Raw genomic sequence first — 20,371 nt, 5'->3', positions numbered from 1 at the left:
AATTTGCTTTGTGCTGTCAATAACATACTTGCCATCCTCAAGGAAAGCACTGGATGGACAATGAAGTATTGATTGCAGCTGTCTGCATACTTGATTTCTCAGCTTCTACCCCACACCATCACCCTGAGTAGGCATTGCATCATTATGTTTAGCAGCCCTGAGCGTCAGGTGCTATAGGGGGGCACTTGATTTTCAGTTGTAGGTCCAGCAGTAAGGGAAGACCCAGAACAGGGGGGGCTAAACGAGTCTCATTATCACAGTTGAGTCCAGTAATCACTGAGAGCCCTTGGGCATCTGTGAAAGTACCCACAGGCCCGAAGTACTTACCAGAGGCTGAGATTGTTTTAGAGTTCCACCCACCTCCTTTTTTGCTAATGTATTCTCCTAGTGTAGGAGTGGTGTACTCAGGGGTGGGCGCCCTGCCCTGGTGCTAAAGGAGGAGCAGCGAGGCCGTCAGGGACAGGTCCTTCTTGTGTGCCACCTCATGCCTGGAATTTTGGTCTGGACCACAAGGACAGAGCCAAGACCGGTGTGAATGTGTAAGCTCTGCTAAGGATTCATGAAGGGGCAGGAGAGGCGCTCAGGCAGGTGAATGGGTGGAATGAGGTGGAAGTATGAAGAGCAAGTGCTCACGGTGCAGCCAGGGCAGGGGAAGACCCTAAACTCCTGTGTGAGTTATGGGCAAAAGCCCCTAACACTGCAAGCATACAACAAGTCCTGGGCACACGTATAGTGTATACAGTCTCGGTACAATAATGTAATTCCAAGAAAGTCGACACCAGTAGTTGAATGAAAGTTGTTTTATGGAGATGATATTCGTAAAGGAAAACAACGCCGTCCGACACGTGTTTCGTCAACAGGTCATTACCGGTGACTCTTCAGGGTTGATAATAGCGTAGCGCATTCTTCGAAGAACCGGTGATAATTCCGGCCCGGTTTACGGGTACTGGTTGAAGCCGCGGATGGGGCAGTCTGGGTGAAAGCAAATCACACGGGCGGGGACGTCCGTGTCTCGGCCGGGCCTCAGTATGCAGGGTCCTGTCTGTGCTCGCCTCGACTCGGAGGATGGGAGGAAAGTGGTCGGTTCCGGTCTGTTATAGCTACGAGACGTGCACCGGGTAATTAATTACCAGGGGCCAGGCAGGTTCAAGCACTCCAGCCATCGTATTTTTAGGCTGTCATAGGGAGAAATGTTCAGTGCCAAGAGCAGCAGCGTCACTGACAGCTCTGGAGCGAACGGCTCAGCACTTTGACGGACAAACCCACTCAGCACCTCGGACAGCGTCTCCGTGGACTGCTAGAGGGAGAGCTGCGCGGCGCTTTGGACAGCATCTCCGTGGACTGCCATTGAGATAGCAGTTCAGCACTTTGGACAGCGTCTCCATAGACTGCTATTGAGATAGCAGTTCAGCACCCTGGACAGAGTCTCCATAAAACCTACGGAGAGAGCCGCTCAGCACTTGGGACAGCGTCTTTACAGACTGCTTTAGATATAGCAATTCAACACTTTGGGCAGCCTCTCCATAGACTGCTACAGAGATAGCAGTTCAGCACTTTGGACAGCGTCTCCATAGACTGCTATAGAGATGGCATTTCAGCACTTTGGACAGCGTCTCCATGGACTGCTACAGAGATAGCAGTTCAGCACTTTGGACAGCCTCTCCATAGACTGCTACAGAGATAGCAGTTCAGCACTTTGGACAGCCTCTCCATAGATTGCTACAGAGATAGCAGTTCAGCACTTTGGACAGCCTCTCCATAGACTGCTACAGAGATAGCAGTTCAGCACTTTGGACAGCGTCTCCATAGACTGCTATAGAGATGGCATTTCAGCACTTTGGACAGCGTCTCCATGGACTGCTACAGAGATAGCAGTTCAGCACTTTGGACAGCCTCTCCATAGACTGCTACAGAGATAGCAGTTCAGCACTTTGGACAGCCTCTCCATAGACTGCTACAGAGATAGCAGTTCAGCACTTTGGACAGCCTCTCCATAGACTGCTACTGAGATAGCAGTTCAGCACTTTGGACAGCGTCTCCATAGACTGCTATAGAGATGGCATTTCAGCACTTTGGACAGCGTCTCCATGGACTGCTACAGAGATAGCAGTTCAGCACTTTGGACAGCCTCTCCATAGACTGCTACAGAGATAGCAGTTCAGCACTTTGGACAGCCTCTCCATAGATTGCTACAGAGATAGCAGTTCAGCACTTTGGACAGCGTCTCCATAGACTGCTATAGAGATGGCAGTTCAGCACTTTGAACAGCGTCTCCATAGACTGCTATAGAGATGGCAGTTCAGCACTTTGAACAGCTGCTCCATAGACTTCTATATAGATAGCAGTTCAGCACTTTGGACAGCGTCTCCATAGACTGCTACAGAGATAGCAGTTCAGCACTTTGGACAGCATCTCCATAGACTGCTATAGAGATGGCAGTTCAGCACTTTGAACAGCGTCTCCATAGACTGCTATAGAGATGGCAGTTCAGCACTTTGAACAGCTGCTCCATAGACTTCTATATAGATAGCAGTAAAGCACTTTGGACAGCGTCTCCATGGACTGCTACAGAGATGGCAGTTCAGCACTTTGAACAGCGTCTCCATAGACTGCTATAGAGATGGCAGTTCAGCACTTTCGACAGCCTCTCCATAGACTGCTACAGAGATAGCAGTTCAGCACTTTGGACAGCCTCTCCGTAGACTGCTATAGAGATGGCAGTTCAGCACTTTGGACAGCCTCTCCATAGACTGCTACAGAGATAGCAGTTCAGCACTTTGGACAGCCTCTCCATAGACTGCTACAGAGATAGCAGTTCAGCACTTTGGACAGCGTCTCCATAGACTGCTATAGAGATGGCATTTCAGCACTTTGGACAGTGTCTCCATGGACTGCTACAGAGATAGCAGTTCAGCACTTTGGACAGCCTCTCCATAGACTGCTACAGAGATAGCAGTTCAGCACTTTGGACAGCCTCTCCATAGATTGCTACAGAGATAGCAGTTCAGCACTTTGGACAGCGTCTCCATAGACTGCTATAGAGATGGCAGTTCAGCACTTTGAACAGCGTCTCCATAGACTGCTATAGAGATGGCAGTTCAGCACTTTGAACAGCTGCTCCATAGACTTCTATATAGATAGCAGTTCAGCACTTTGGACAGCGTCTCCATAGACTGCTACAGAGATAGCAGTTCAGCACTTTGGACAGCATCTCCATAGACTGCTATAGAGATGGCAGTTCAGCACTTTGAACAGCGTCTCCATAGACTGCTATAGAGATGGCAGTTCAGCACTTTGAACAGCTGCTCCATAGACTTCTATATAGATAGCAGTAAAGCACTTTGGACAGCGTCTCCATGGACTGCTACAGAAATAGCAGTTCAGCACTTTGGACAGCCTCTCCATAGATTGCTACAGAGATAGCAGTTCAGCACTTTCGACACCCTCTCTATAGACTGCTACAGAGATAGCAGTTCAGCACTTTGGACAGCCTCTCCATAGACTGCTACAGAGATAGCAGTTCAGCACTTTGGACAGCCTCTCCATAGACTGCTACAGAGATGGCAGTTCAGCACTTTGAACAGCGTCTCCATAGACTGCTATAGAGATGGCAGTTCAGCACTTTCGACAGCCTCTCCATAGACTGCTACAGAGATAGCAGTTCAGCACTTTGGACAGCCTCTCCATAGACTGCTACAGAGATGGCAGTTCAGCACTTTGAACAGCATCTCCATAGACTGCTACAGAGATGGCAGTTCAGCACTTTGAACAGCGTCTCCATAGACTGCTATAGAGATGGCAGTTCAGCACTTTGAACAGCTGCTCCATAGACTTCTATATAGATAGCAGTTCAGCACTTTGGACAGCCTCTCCATAGACTGCTACAGAGATAGCAGTTCAGCACTTTGGACAGCGTCTCCATAGACTGCTATAGAGATGGCAGTTCAGCACTTTGGACTGCCTCTCCATAGACTGCTACAGAGATAGCAGTTCAGCACTTTAGACAGCCTCTCCATAGACTGCTACAGAGATGGCAGTTCAGCACTTTGGACAGCCTCTCCATAGACTGCTACAGAGATAGCAGGTCAACACTTTGGACAGTGTCTGTATACTCTGCTACAGAAATAGCAGTTCAGCACTTTGGACAAAGTGTCATTAGACTGCTAAAGAGACAGCGTTTCCATAGACTGCTACAGAGAAAGCCACTCAGCACTTTGGACAGCTTCTCCGCAGAGTCCTACAGAGATAACAGTTCAGCACTTTGGACATCGTCCCCATGGACTGCTGCTGACATACCCACTCATTGCTTTGGACAGCGTCTCCATAGAGTATTCGCGAAAGATGTGTTCACCGCCATTGGCAGCATCTGAGAGGCATATTCTGTGTTAGTTCATGTGTATTTATTATTTGTGATAAATAAAATAACAGGCACCTAGCTTCTAGGTGTAGAGAAGAATGAAAATAATATAAAAACAAATGATGAACAGCAGAACCACCACCAAGAAACTCGCAGAAAATTAAAGGATCCAACCAAAAAACAGCGATAACTAAAAAGCAGAACATTGCATTGTATTGTAATTGGATTTATATAGAGCTTACTACCCCTGACGAGGCGTCAAAGCGCTTTTTTTGGCAAGGAGCACGCTACTCCGGGACCCATAGAGGATTAGTGTTGAGTTAGTATAGCGAAACATGCAAGTACATTTTAAGTGGTGGGTAGGTTAGTCAGTTATTTGGATTTGGAATGATAGCAGAAGGATAGAGGAGGACAAAGGTTTGTATTTATATAGCGCTTGTTGACACACGCTATTCAGGAAGCCTATAAAGGATTAGTGGTGAATTAATATGGTGAAATATGAAGTAATTTCAGTGGTGGATATTAGTCAGTTACTTGGAGTGAGAAGGATAGCGGAGGGATAAAAGGGGAAGAAAGATTTGCATTCATATCGCACTTGTCACCCCTGATGGGTGTTGAAGCGCTTTTCTGGCGAGTAGCACGCCACTCCGGAACCCATAAAGGATTAGTGTTGAAAATTAGTATAGTATAAATATGAAGTAATTTGAGTAGTGGATATGTTATTCAGTTATTTGGGTAGTATATTAGTATAGTTGAATATGGAATTTGAGAAGTGAACATGTTAGTCTGTTAATTTTGACTGAAAAGGATAGTGGAGGGATAAAAGAGTGAAGGTTTTTTTTAGGTCTTAGCAGTAGGTGGAGGCTTTTGAATGAGTAAAAATGAGTTTTGGAGGGGAGAGTCAGAGGTAAGAGTTTAGAAAGGTTTGTTTTAGGGGAACGGTATAGTAAAAGAGGTGTCAGATGATCCAAGGAGAGGTAGAGTAGGAGAGAGTCTAGAAAGGGTTATATTGGCGATCATAGTAGTGGTATGGGGTTTGGGATAAATGAGAGAGTGGATGTAGAGGATGTATTGATAGATGTATAGGATGAGAGATAGGGTAGTGCATTGGAAGGAGTAGTAGAAAGTAGTTTGAGATGAGTCAGAAGGTTGGGCTAGAAGATATATTGAGCGACGTATAGGCTGAGAAATAGGGTAGTGCATTGGAAATGCTAAATTAGAAGAAAGTGATAAATATATAGATCCATAAGTACATTGAAAGTATATAGATATATAAAGAAGCTAAGTATATTTAGATTAAAGATATTGATAGAGACACAGGATGAGAAATAGGGTAGTGCATTGGATATGCTTTTTCGGGAGAAAAGTAACAGACATGCAGAGCCAAGTGGATGGAAGGTACATAGATGCACAATGGATGTATGTACATGTAGACCAAAGATGATTTTTACTTATTTATTATTATTTTTTCTGTTAACATAATATTATTTTACATGTTTATACAAAGTAATACACAAAGATAGGTACATATCTATAGTGAAAACAAATGCTTATATATCAAGGGAAATGCTGTAAATTTCTGTTTGTGTATGGTGCTTAGGTGGGGAAGAGCCAAATCTTGAGTAGTTTTCTGAAGATAAGGTGGTTATCGGTGGACCTTATGTTGGGGGGTAAAGAGTTCCATAGTTTGGCTGCTTGAACAGAGAAGGATGTGTCATCCATGGTTTGTTTCTTGTATGGTGGGATTTTGAGGCGAGGTGCTCCTTTAGAGCGGAGGTACCTTTGTTGAATGTGTTTGGTGATTTTATTCCTGGTGAAGAGCGGTCCCGTTCCATGTATTGCTTTGTGGGTGATACAAAGCAGCTTGAACATGGATCTTCTGGCAACCGGTAACCAATGCAGGGCTTTCAAGGCAGGGGAGATGTGGTCTCGCGGTTTGATATGCAAGAGTAGTCTGGCAGCCGAGTTCTGAATCCGTTGTAGTCTTTTAATGGTCGTTAAAGGTGATCTGTGGTAGAGGCTATTGGCGTAATCGAGTTTGGACCGAACAAGGGAGATGGTACCTTGGACCTTGTGTGGAAATCCCAAATGAGGAACAATTTGTAGCAGCGTTTTTATAGTAGCAAAGCTTGATCTTGCTAGTTTATCCACTTGGGCATTCATCGACAGCTTGGAGTCCATGGTCATTTCGAGGTTTCTTACTTCCTCTGATACTTTAGGCAGTGATCCCAGGTCAGCAGGCCATGCGGAAAGCGGGTTGTAATGTTTCCAATCGCCACACGTCAGTATTTCAGTTTTTGAAGCATTAAATTTGAGATGGCTCCAAGTCATCCACTGATCCAAGGCTCTGAGTCAGCTGAAAATTGGTGATTTTCCAATGTCTTTGTGGCATTCCAGTTGAAGGAGTATTTGCGTATCATCTGCATAGTTATAGCACGTGAGGTGAAATTTATTGATCAGTACTGGTAATGACTTCATGTAGATGTTAAAAAGCATGGGCGAGATGATAGAACCTTGAGGAACTCCTGCTTTTGAGGAGTATGGTTTGGACGTGAAAGGTGGGGTATGGATTACATTAGTTCTGTTTCGAAGGTAGGACGCAATCCAGTCTTGAGCAGTTCCCTCTATGCCGGCTTCCTAAAGTCTTTGTTTCAGAGTGTCACGGTCAACCGTGTCAAAGGCAGCTGAGAGGTCCAAGAGAAGTAGCGCAGCAACCCCGTTGCGGTCAACTGTATTCTTTAGGTCGTCCCAGATGGCAAGGAGGGCAGATTCAGTGCCTCTTCCCGGACGGAATCCTGTTTGGAAGTCTGAAAGTTTGTCATTCTCTTCAATGAATTGTGACATCTGGGCGAACGCTGCTCTTTCTATCAGTTTTCCCAGGAAAGGTCCACTTGTAATGGGTCTGTAGTTATCAGGGTTCAGCGGGTCTAAGTTTGTTTTCTTCAGTAAAGGGCGTATGTATGACTTTTTGAGTTCTTCTGGAAATATTCCAGTAGTTAAGGAATCGTTGATGATTCTTCTTACTGGAAGGGCAGCAGAGGTTGTTAAAAGAATGGTCTTGAAAGTTTGTGGCAGACAGGAGTCAGAAGGGCTGCCGGCAGGCCTGCTTGCTTTGACCAGGTCCATAAATCCATTGTGTGAGATGTTTTGGAAGAAACTGAGAGGCTTGATTAGAGCATTCTTGGATTTTTGTTTCGTACAAGAGTTAGTGCTGGTGCTTTGTTTCTGTTTTAAGTACGATTCCTACGTGTCTGCTTTGTCCGTGTAATGATTTGCCAATTTGTCTGTGAAATCTTGAGTAACAGGATGAGTTCCTTCTAGGCAATTTGGTTTGCGAAATACATTAAGTATTTTATAGAAGTCTTTATTTGTAAACATTTAGCGTTTTGAATTCTGTCTGAATAGAACCTTTTCTTAGCTTGTTTGATAGCCGACTTGTATAATCTGTTAATTTTCTGTAGGTGAAGTTTGTCTTGTTTGGCGTTTGTTTTGAGCCAGGTACGTTGCAGCTTTCTAATTTGTTGTTTTATGTCTTTTATTTCTATGTTTCTCCAAGGTGCTTTTTTTCTTTTGTTCTGTTGTGTGGTTTTGAGTGGTATCAGGATGTCAAAAGCTTCCTGTAGCCACTCATATAGATTTTGAACAGAATTTATGGTTTCCAGATTTGTACTGGATGTTAGTTGTGTTTCCAAGTGTTCCAAATTGAGTTTGTTCCACGGCCGATAGGTGGAAGGATGTAAGGTAGTTTTAGGTGAGTCGCTTAGCGTTGTTTTATGTTGGAAAGCAAGCAAGTGGTAGTCTGACCATGTGACTGGAGTTATAGTTTTAAAGGTAACTAGTTCAGTATTAGCAAAAATGACATCTAGGATACGTCCAGCGGTGTTTGTTGGATTGTGGACAATCTGATGCAGGTTCAATGCGTCTAGGCCGGTGATTATTGTTTTTGGATGGGCCATATTGGGTTTATCAAACCAAATGTTAAGGTCACCCAGAATGCACAGGTTGGAGTGTATTGTTATCAGGTTTGAGACTGGGTCTAGAAGTGCGTCTGGGAATGTTGCCTTGCTAGGTGGAGGTCTGTAAAGGAGCAGGAAGTTACAGGAGGAAGACGGTGTAGGATTGCATCTTGGTAGAAGAGCCTCACAATTCTTTATGGAGATGTTGTCAATTTTAGTGATATGTATTGTTTGCCTGAATACAACAGCTAGAACACCTTCTTTTTTGGCTATACGTTTTTGGGTGATTATTTGATAGCCTAGAGGAATGGCTTCATGCAGGACTGGAGCTGTATACTCTCCCAACCATGATTCAGTTATGAATAGTATGTCTGGTTTTGCATCGGGGAGTAGGTCATAAATGTGATGCTTGTTTTTAGAGAGGGATCGAGCATTTATTAGTAGACAGTTTAGTGAGTGGCCTTTGGTGATAGTGGGAATTTGTTTTGTAGAAGAGGGATCAGTATTGTGTAGGTTTGTAGCAGGTGTGTTTTAGTGCTGATATTAGCTGTATTAGGATAGCAATTGTGTAAATGTTCTGTATCGTGTTCCTCATCCAGCATGCTAAGAAGGCATTTGGTGGGTCTGCATGTGTATGAGTTGGAGATGGTGTTTGAGAGTGAGTTGGAGTGCTGTGTTGCTTTTGCGGTGTAACATTGTTGTGAAGTAGACATGGGGAAGCAAAGTTGTGAGGTGTGGCATGTTGCTTATTTATTTTGTGTGTGTTTAAGGCGGAAGGTGTATGAGTCAGGGGAGGTGGTGCAGCATATGGGTCATGTAGTAATGTTCTAAAGTGTCGAATGGATGAGAGGCGGTTAGAAGAGAGGTGCTGTATTGCTGTATCTTGTTAGGTGTGGTGGAAGAGTGAAAGCTTGGCATTGGAGTTTGTTCCTTTGTGTGGTTTGAAAGGTGGGTATATGTATGTATTTTGTGATGGTAAGTATTATGAGGTGCTGCACTTTGAAGATCTTGTTGTGCTGGTGTGTGTGTGATATGTTTTGCTTTTGAGGAGTAGTGAAAGGGGGTGCTGATGTATATGTTTCATGCCATGGATTTGGTTGTGTAGTATTGTTTGTGAGAGGAGGTTGTGACGTAGAGGGGGTGGTAATGTGTTTATGAGTAGAGTGTTTGTTGTGTGTAGGAGGGAATGAAGTAGAGGTGAGAGTGTTTATCTTAGACTGGTTTGTTGCAAGAGTTCCAAAGTGTGGTGGTGTGCAGTGTGTGTGTTGTGCGTTAGTGTTATTATGGTAGAAGGGAGAGGAGGGTGTTTGTTGGACAACTGATGGAAGGACGATTATAAGTTTGTTAGTGATAAAAGGTGGCCTGTTAGGTGTAATTACAGCATGACTAGTTACATAACACAAATGTTTGTCTGCAGTGAATTTAAAAGAAGCCACTTGATTAAGTACACAGGAAACCTGTCAATGAAATATTTTAAATGTCCAACCAGTGGACGTCGCTCATACTTATGTTAGGACCGTAAGAAAGGACTACCCATGGACGGGGTCTTTGCGAGCCCCAACTCACCGGTGACCCCCTCCTTCGACATTTTTGTCCGCCCTGCTCTGGGTCCCTTAGGCGACTTTCTTGCATCTTGTTTGAAAAATATTCATTATTTCTTTCTTAGAGGCTATACACCCAATTGTATCCAAAGGTTTTAAAAGCTACATTAAAGCTAACTTTGAGTACATTTTGACAATTTTCTTCCTAATTGGTCTCCCAGGGAACAATCCTGTCCATTGTCCTCTAAAGTCTTCATGAATTCAAGAGTTGGGGAGTCCACCCTGAGGTCTGTACCATATAATGCTCCATGAGTTGTAAACTGAATTTTTGTTTAACAGACATTCTTTGGAGGCACTACTTTCGTAGAAGATCAGGAAGTAGGTTTATGTTTCATATTTTTCAATGCCTGAAATACTGGCTTGCTGCCGTAGGGTCTTGTATATATTTCATTAAGGATAGTGAATTTGAAGTCCTGGTTACAGAAGTTAGGCTTAATTCTCAATTGTCTCATCCTCCTTGTACACAATGCAGAATTATTGATACAATCACCCACTGGTCACCCATTTATATATTTCAAAGTGTAAGATGGCTTTACCTAACTGTATCTTAAGTCATTGCCCCCCTTGTCCTGCAGGGCTTTGAACCTTATCACACACAGGATAGACTTGAGATAGTAAGTTGTCATAAGGGACCACAAATCATCAGAAGGAAAGTAGAGACTTGGGGCCAGATGTAGATAATCAGCATTTACCGATTCTAATATACTGAATTATACCGATTCGGTATTTTAGAATCGGTAAATGCTATGTTGGTATCTAATCGGTAAATTTTACAGAATCTGTAAAATTCAGTAAATACCAAATCATTATATACCGATTCGGTATTCCTCATTCATTCCTATGGGCCTTAAGGCCCATAGGAATGAATAAGAATTACCGAATCGGTAAATACCGATTCGGTAAAAGGGGGGAAACATTGAAGGGTGGCAGGGTGTCACTTTGACACCCTGTTGCACCCCTGAATTATGTATGGGTGCACATGTGGCACACATACATGCCCTAAGGGCATGTATGTCTGCCACATGGCACTGTTATTATTTGCATACATTTGCATTTTTTAGGGTTTTCGAAATTTAACACCAACTTGTGGTTGGTGGTAAATAACGAATCCTAAAATGGGAAAATCACTCATTTGAGTGCTCCCTACATATCAGGATTCGGTAATTTACCGAATCGGTATTTAAGAATTCGGTAATTTACCGATTCCTTAAATTATCAATTCGGTAAATTACTGAATCCTTAATTTAGGCCTCTACATATGAAAAGCCTAATTACGGTCAGTAACGGCCGAAATTCGGTAATTTAGGCTTCCTACATCTGGTGTTTTGTGAGTACCTTAAGATTGGTATGAGCCCTGAATTCCCTGTCAGCTCCTCCTTTCACCATTGATAGCAACACGAAGTTTGCTTCTATTCTTCCTGTAGGGTGTAAAAAAAAGAGATTAGACTAATTGATAGTAGACTCAATTTTTTTATTATAATTGCCGGGAGCTTTCAAATGATGAACAAGACACCCAATGCATTTCATATACAATAAATATTCTTTGGAAAAAAAATAAACAAATGTGTTAACCTACTTAACAGTGCAGATTTTATGTTGGGGATTTACATTGGATGCTGAACTTCATTGCTTATTAGTGGTTGTAATGAGCAATGTATCAAGAAAGTAAGGAACATGTAATTATGCGTGATTTGTTTTCAGTGTAAAAAGCCCACCGAAAACTTAGCCGAGAATTGTATCGCATTCACAATTCAGCAGAAATCTGGCAGCCACCTGTCTGAAATAAATAACTGACTCATTTCTAAGAAAAGTTTTTTTTTGCCTGGTGGACGATATTACTTTACTTTCTCATAGATGGCTCATTTCATTGCAGTGTCAGCTATTCATTCGCCACTAACAATGGAACAAGTGCTGATAGAATAAATGTGCTGATTGCCTGATATTCCTTCTATATAGTTGGTGAGAGAGAGACTTTTGTTTTTCGGGAGCTGTCTTAACGATGGAATTGTATCACTTCTCAACTTTTCATCTGCAGTCGGATGGGTGGACTGAAAGTTCTAATAATGCACTCGGACAGTATTTGCATTGTTTCACAAATGAACATCAGGATAATTGGTTTGTGCTGCTGTCTATGGTCTATTTTGAGTAGAATAAATCGTATTGTGCTGTAACTGGAACACCGCTTTCGTTCTAGGAAAACGTTTCCTTCGGTTCATTTTGTCCTCTGTTGCTGTCGTTTTGCTGAAAGAGTTCTTATCTATAGAGGTATTATTTCAAGTTTCCTGTCATTTTGTTAGTAGAAACCTATGGACTTGTTGTTTTTCTGGTCAAGAAGATGTGAGCAGAGGGTCAGAACACAGTCAACGATTCCCCTTTAGTGCTTCTCCATTCAAACGAAAGTCCTCTATCTCTGACTTTGATTGCAAACAACCCTGGACCAGGAGATCTTGGGCAGAGACGGACGCAGATTGGTATAGATTGCAGAGCTCTGAGTTCGGTTTTCAAGATGTAGGTCGAGATTGGACCTCCATTTGTCAGTCTTAAAGTCACATGCAGCAATACTAATCTCATGTTATGATGGCATCCTACATTCAGGGTTGTAGCAATGACGCCATGCAGAGGTTTTGTAACATAAGCAAGCCATAGTGGGGCATATGTAGGTAGGCGTTTGCGATTCGCAAATGCCGGAATTCGCAGATTTGGTATGTAGGTGCCACATAGCAAAATAAGGAATTGCAAAAATTGCGATTCCTTATTTTGCTCAAGCATTTAAGGAATCTCAATTTAAGAATTCGTAATTTACTGATTCCTTAAATTACCGATTCGGTAAATTACCGAATCCTTAGATTAGGCCCCTACATCAAAAAGCCTAATACCGGTCGGTAACGGCCGAAATTCAGTAATTTCGGCCGGTACCGACCGGTATTAGGCTTCCTACATCTGGCCCTCAGTCTTGACCAGTGTCTCCTCCTATCAAGACTCTTTCTGGCGGTCCCAGACAGTGAAACTCCACAAACGTCCCACAGGTGTTGGGAGAGACTCACACAAAACAAAACACTGTGGGGCAGATTTACAATTACTGTCACATCCCTGCAAATTAGCAGGGATGCGCCAATAATTGTGCGCCGCAGCTCCGCCGCCCATGATGCGCTTCATTTACAATGCGGCGCTCCATGGGGCAAAAACGGCACCGATGCGTCATGCATCTGTGTCCTAAAGGCGTGGCATTGCTGGAGTTGCGCCGCAAGTGCGATACAGCTCCAGCAATGCTCTAGGGGGCCTATTCTTCCAATGCTGCGTCAAGCCTTACGCCAGTTTTGACGTAGCATTGGCCTAAAAGTGACTGAGTGAAATCTTGTAGATTTAACTCAGCACTTTTAGGAGGCGTTCCTGCGCAGGAACGCCCCCCCCCCCCCCCCCCCCCCCCCCCCCTGTGCCGGAACTCCTCCTTATGGCGCAGGGCTTTACAACCTGACGCATCTCCCAGATGTGTCACGTTGTAAATACCCCCCACCATGGCGCATCTTTTGTGCCGCCGCTGCGTCACCAAAGTGACGCAACGGCGGCGTAAAAGAGGCGCAAGGGGCTTGTAAATCCGCCCCTGTGTTCACAGAAGGTGGGGAATGTTAATGATGTGATAGCAAATGCCAAGCACAGAAGCATCGAAAAGCGAAAGAAATGCAGCCTCAGTTAAAACAAAAACAAAAAAAACTGAATGCATATATTAATGTGCGGGTGCACAGGGGACCTCATTAACAAAGCTATGAAAGTGAAAGTGGAGCATCGACCCCTGTAGCTCTGTGCAGTATTCGGAGTCATTGTCTGGCTTTCATAAGATACTCGAAGAATCCTGGAGATTTACAGCACCAGCAGTCCTCCAGTTTGAAAAATGTACTCATGCAGATTTTCCACCAGCTGCAAAATCCATGAATAAATCATGTGGAAATGTTTGTCTGAACAATTAGGTTTTATTTATTTTTCTCTGTGGAGAAAGCCCTTCCCCTGCACCTTTATTAAATCCTAGGACGGTTCATTCCTTTTCCTTTGCGGGGGAGGCACTTACTCCTGCCTCTGCTCAGACCACGTAACCCTTCTTGTTTTTTTAGTGTGGTGAAATCAAGTCATTTGACACAGAATTCCAATTGTAAGCTTGTCCTCTGCCCTTTTTACACAATACTAACCCAGCTATGTCATGAAGGGCTATTCCAGCCTCTCCAGACCTTAACCCTAATCCTGTTTATTACTGGCCTGACCTGAGGGATTGGAGGACTTTTTACCCCAGTATCCAAATATGCCTCTTCCACTCATGTGCAGGAGACTAGAGAAGGGCTCTCGGTAGATGGACATTGCTCCACACACCCAGCCTGCCCAGGAACAGGAAGATCACACATGTGTTATGTTATGTTATTTTAATTTGTAAGGTGCAACAGGTACCCAAGGGGTTCCCTGCACATATCCTGCATCCAGACACGACGCTGATCTTGGAGGTCCAGAGGATCCTTCTTGGGCCGACTGCGGGTCTTGCCTTGTGGCCAGGGGCTGTACAGGAGGCCGCCCCATCAGCTCCACCATCATCCACGGTATCTGCGCTATTCCCATGAGTCTCTGCACACACTTTCTGGGATCCCCTCCTCCCATGAGAGCTGGAGAGATGGGTGGGTGAAGAGCCCCCTTGCCAAGTCAAAGGGGCAGGTGAACTGTGACTGTGTCTGAGCCCAAGTGAGTCTCCCCGGGCCCGATTCACAGAACTAACTCAAGACAAAATCCTAAACTTACTACTTTTGGTATTCACAGAAGTTAGGATTTTGTCTTAAGTTTGTCTTAAGACAAACTTAAGACAAACTTAAGACAGACTTAAGTTAGGATTTTGTCTTAAGTCTGTCTTAAGTCTGTCTTAAGTTTGTCTTAAGACAAAATCCTAACTTCTGTGAATACCAAAAGTAGTAAGTTTAGGATTTTGTCTTAAGTTAGTTCTGTGAATCGGGCCCCACTCTCTGTTAACGTATGGGAGGTCTCTTGCAATGAACGGCGAAACTGCTATTGCAAATCTCACTGACACCACGTGTACATATGGACACTATTGCAGACAGCAAGTAAGTCAGAAGTGATAGACAGCTTCAGGTGGTGGCCCAGATGGTGACGAGCCAGCCTATCAGGATGCTTAGATATCTGCTTGAAGGAGATAACCAGATACACCTCCTGGAAGACACAAGGTGGCCAAGAGTTTAGTTTCTCTGAGCTCAGTGGCAATGCTGTGGTGGCAAGGGAACAAAACTAACTCACCTGATAAATAGAAGGACATAAGAGGGCAAGAGACACGTTTGTTATTCTAGAGTTAACCGTGTGAAGTCACCATCTAGCAGGATAAATCAGTGGAATATTTTTTTAAAGCCTCATTTGAGCATAAGAGAATGGCCATGATGTAGGAGCAAGCATAGAGCTTGAGACCTAGGTAGCGTCCAAAATGTTGCAGCTAACGGTGAAATTGAAAGAGTAGGTAGGTGGCCTCAGGGTCAACACCTGCCAGCAATATCCAAGGGGAGTTCAGTGGCATTGAGAGGAGAATGGGCTTCATGCGTCCCATGGACAAAAATTACATTCTAGTTGTATCTTTTAGCATCAGGAAGAAAATATTGAGATGAAGAAGCAGCAGATGGATGAGTGCTAAAGACAAAATGTCAGAAAGGCAATGGAGATGTTTTTAAGGTTTATTCTTTTGGAAAAAGGGTCATTTCATTTCACAACTTTATTTAGGCATTTCTTTCAAAATGTACAGCACAAAATAATTTAATCACACGTTTTTGTATCATCAGCAAGGAAAAATATTTCCTTTGTAAAATACATAATTTTAACGACATCCATGCTATTATTTTGCTAGCAACTGTAAATGTATCACCTATCCTCTCAGTAGGTTCCCATTTCACAGCATTGACAGGCCACATGGTTGGACTAATATTTTTTATGAAAAATTCCATTAGAATAAAATGTTTATTCACATTTCTTCAAATCAAACAGTTCTGTGGACAGCAACAGGCCAGTAACGTGCATTCTCCAGATTTTTGTCCACAAAAAATATTGCGTCTTGTGGTTTCCATCTTTCAGCTAAAGTCAGGGCCACGGGAGTTATGCAATTGTGCTGTGGTGTTTTTTGCATAGTTTTAGATTTGCCGCATTTGCCACACAATCCATCATCTGCTGCATAATCTCCAGATTTAGCAAAAAAGAAAATGTGATTCTAGCTCAAACGGTTCAAAAGTTACTAAAGACGCAGGGACACATGTTGCCGCGCTATGGAAGGCTCTTTGCAAAGTTTGGCTGGGCACCTTTGTGTTGCTTATTGCTCTATATGGGTGATAAACTTGTACTGATATGGTGCAACTAATCCCCAGACAATCCTCAGGCAGTGTTGACAAGTGTAAAAATGTCAAAATAATGAAGTAATACTATAATAAAATGTGCAACATCACGCAGCATCATTTGCCTTTTATTGCCGCATAATTCACTCAGTTCTGCCGCATAATTTGCCCCTCCCCTGTTGCATAATCCCAGTGGCCCTGGCTATGAGGAGTCTAGCTGAAAGAAAGGCCATTTAAGACCATATACCAGCCACAGGTCTTCTGATAATTCAAGGATGCTATTTTGAGAAGGACCTCTGTAATGCCTACAGCGCACAATATGTGAAGGTTGCAGGCATTTGGTAACAAGAGGGTACCATTTTGAGAGATGTATCTTCTCTCCTGATGACCTTAATCACTGGGAGAAGGTCATCAGACACTGCTGCCCTGGCAACAAGAGGAGAGCAATTGAGAGAAGAACATCAAATACTTGACTTCTGGTAATATGAAGAAACCATTTTGAGAAACAGAGGTTTCTCTATTGGTTACTTCCTGAGCCCATTTTGAGAAAACAACCAGCTCTGTCTCTCTTAAAACCTTGAAGGCCACATTAGGACATAACGTCCTTGACTTGTGAGGATAGAGATACTTAGAGAATTCAGGGGCATATCATCAAGAGGAGGCGATAATTATTGCTATGCGCACTTAGCGCTAGGATCAATATCGCCGGCCAACTCTGAATTTTATTGTGGAGATAGCATGCTATCAGCAGCACTTATCTCCACAGCGATAAAATTCAGAGCGCACGCTGTCAACTGTGCGATTATCGCTGGAAATCCAGCGATAATCGCTCAACTTTTGGTGATAGCTTGCTGATAGGGCTACACATACTTAGCCATGATATCCACCTTCCAAAGTATATCTTGGCTAAGTCAGTTTCAAAGCAGGTGTAAGGAAAGTAGAGATATCAGAGGTTATCGCTACTTTTCCTGTCGCTATGCTGCTTTGCGTGAGGCTTGAAAATAGGAGAAATGTCGCTTAGCCACATTTCTCCCGTTATTCTGGCGAGGAACGCCCACTTTGCATCTCATTAGAGATGCAAATCGGGGCGTTAATTGAAAGTGCGAAGAAGCATGGATTCACGGGTTAGCGTGTCCTTGCTAATAGGGCATTGAAATGATCGCCGCTTTTCATTCAAAAACGGACGCTAAATCGGCGATAATTTTAACTCCGGCCCTTGCTGATATGCCCCTTAATCTTTGTCTTTGGTTTCAGAAATCTCAGTTTCGCTTCTTCTTCTTGTGTTTTCCCCTCGGCTGCAGGAAGGAGTTCTGTGAGATCTGCTTGGCCCGAGAGAAGCAGACTGACCGGCTGTTCGTCTGCAAGAAGTTTTGGAAGAAGGATGGCAGGAAGGTCAGGCGGGCAGCCAAAAACGAGATCATGATCCTCAAAATGTGAGTTCCAGGGCCTGGTTGGTGCCATGTTTGTGGAGGCGCGTGGTAGGAGGTGTCTTAAGACAAAGGGATCTACATTGGGAAGTTTGCACACTGTTTATTTCACATTTGTCTCATAACTTTGGTCCCTAACAGAGCTTCAGGTAAGTGTATTCAATCATTCCCTAGTTTTGGAAGCTGGGAGCAAACGAACTCTTTGAATGGTAAGAACAATGGGCCCGATTCACAGAACTAACTTAAGACAAAATCCTAAACTTACTACTTTTGGTATTCACAGAAGTTAGGATTTTGTCTTAAGTTTGTTTTAAGACAGACTTAAGTTAGGATTTTGTCTTAAGTCTCTCTTAAGTCTGTCTTAAGACAAACTTAAGACAAAATCCTAACTTCTGTGAATACCGAAAGTAGTAAGTTTAGGGTTTTGTCTTAAGTTAGTTCTGTGAATCAGGCCCTAAGTGTTCAAATGTTTTTTGCTGTTCTAATATATACTTTCCATGATCGCTAGTATTACAGACATCTTTTGATCAATAGCTCAGTTTGGTTTTGTTGATTACAAGTGTAGAGTGCCTTGTCGTGAAATGTGCTGATGAAGCCACTGATCGGATCATTAAGTGGAGCAATGTGAGAGGAAGGGAGAGGGACAACTCCTAAATCCTTATTACTTATCTTATTTGTTTTTAGGGAAACCTTTATTTCCCATTTAGGTCACAGCAGCAGACAGCTTTGGCTGTTTGGTGGCCAGACCTATTATTTTCAATACATTACACATACGTAGAGTGGCTTTGGGTCAGCCCACTGCTCATGATTCGATGGCTTTTTATGTCTTTCGCAGTTGTTTCTTCTTGATTCAACTGATCTCCTTTCTGGTGTTGTGTTGGTCCTGGCCAGGGGCATGTTGGTCTCACAGTGTTCTGATTGAATGAGTTCTATCCTTTCATTGCTGACCTATATATGTGTCCAAAACCCCTCCAGCATGCCAAAGGAAGAGGCCACGCAGGGAATCCGGGTAAGTGCTTTAATTCGACAGCATGCAGGCATAATGCATTTCGGCCGTGTGGCCTTCCTCAGACGCCGCTGCTAACCAAAGACAATGCCGCGCCTCCACCTTTGAATGGTCCTGCAGCCCTCCCATTGGTGGGAGCATCCTCCATCCCCAATCATGTGCTCACCCACCGAGTGCAACGCTGTTGGCACTGCAACTCCCAAGATGCAGCATTCTCGGGCAGGTGTTGCGTAGGGTAACTGAATGAAACCCAAAGTGGCTGGTGTCCTGCAGGTCAAGGCCATGTATATATATATATATATCTATAGATAGATATAGATATAGATTATATATGTATATGAACTTTACAATATTTGCAACTTTTGAGGCCTTCAATATTTTAAAATTATTCAAGACAATGCAAGTGATATCTAATTAACCTGATCTTAACCACTAACTGCTTCCTTTCAAAAGGCCAAACACAGGCCTGGTTGGCGTTGGCAGAACTCAACTCCCTAAGAAAGGAGACGCGAGAAACAACAGAACAAAACATTGCTATGCTCTGGACCCATCGTATATAAGGTTTTATGCATTTGCACCCAAAACCTGAATATATTCCAAGATTTCCCGGGACGGCAATATAAGGGTCGTAAAGTGGGCGTGATATCAGTGCCCGATTATACCCTGTGGAGACCCCTATGCAGTCAGAATTTCAGCCCCGCCCCTCGCAAATTATCTCCTAATACCCAATGAGCCGGATTTTTTTACAAACTGCCAGCTGCAGAAGATGAGCTTTTAAGAGACAAAGTGTTAAGTGAATCTGATGTCTCTGGTTTATGTACTTCAATTTGTTAATGGGTACATTATATTAATATAGTCTTTTCTCTATAGAGTCTTTAATGTACAGTTGTTGTTTCTTTGAGTTGATTCATTTTCTTCTATCTTTTGGAAACAATCTTTAAAAAAGCTTGATTGTATTTTTCTTTCAAGATCAAATCAATATTATTTTGATCTGTTGTCACTGGAACCCTAACAGGAGTAGGGTCCGTAGGCCGGGGCCTACTTTGCCCATTTGGTAATCCGGCACTGCGTGATATGGTCAACTGCAGCTCAGACAGTCCTGCTGGATGGTTCTGGATTTCATGACCAGACCAATACAATTTTTTGGTAACCTCCAGAAAACAAACGACGCATTCGAGAGCGTAGCTGAAGGTGGTTTCATCAATAACACATGAGATGGTCAATAAAAAGATGAGTTTTCATCTCCAACCAGAAATGAAAATATGAGTCGGGTATGCGAAGCAATCTCCCTCTGGATCATGGCTCTTTACCACGACAAGGCTTGTTTTCTGCTCTTCTCCTCTGTTCACCCCTTGCTTCGCAGTCTGGCATCATGTATTGAGCTAGCGCTTGGAGGCGTTGAGTTTATTGGCCAGATGGGTTGGCATAGTGGAGGGTGCTGCATTGTAGATGATGCAACAGGTCTTGCATAAGATATAGGCTGGGGGGCGGGGAATCCGCTGACGTTCTCACAGATGGGGGTGATGTGATCATATTTCTTCCATTCTTGGACAAGTCGCTTCTCCGTGTTGGTCACTTTCATTGGAGCTAGGATGGAGTCAGAGAAACCACTATTCAGGACAGTGTAGGACAGGAGACCAGGACATAAATGGCTGTTCTGAAGTCTGC

General features: G+C 43.5%; 1 protein-coding gene across 1 annotated transcript in view; it reads left to right on the top strand.

Moving 5' to 3' along the window:
- LOC147684428 (caM kinase-like vesicle-associated protein) overlaps positions 1-20,371 on the top strand; it is a 443,989-nt gene that overhangs the window by 333,380 nt on the left and 90,238 nt on the right. Inside the window, exon 3 of the mRNA XM_086940359.1 lies at positions 17,572-17,703. Within this exon, the coding sequence (XP_086796485.1) occupies positions 17,572-17,703 (132 nt within the window). The remainder of the gene's footprint in view (positions 1-17,571; positions 17,704-20,371) is intronic.

This window comes from Lissotriton vulgaris, chromosome 10 (assembly GCF_964263255.1).
Source record: "Lissotriton vulgaris chromosome 10, aLisVul1.2, whole genome shotgun sequence".
Lineage (NCBI taxonomy): Eukaryota > Metazoa > Chordata > Amphibia > Caudata > Salamandridae > Lissotriton > Lissotriton vulgaris.
The sequence above is the reverse complement of the archived record's forward strand: the minus strand, read 5'-3'. Positions and strand labels throughout refer to the sequence as shown.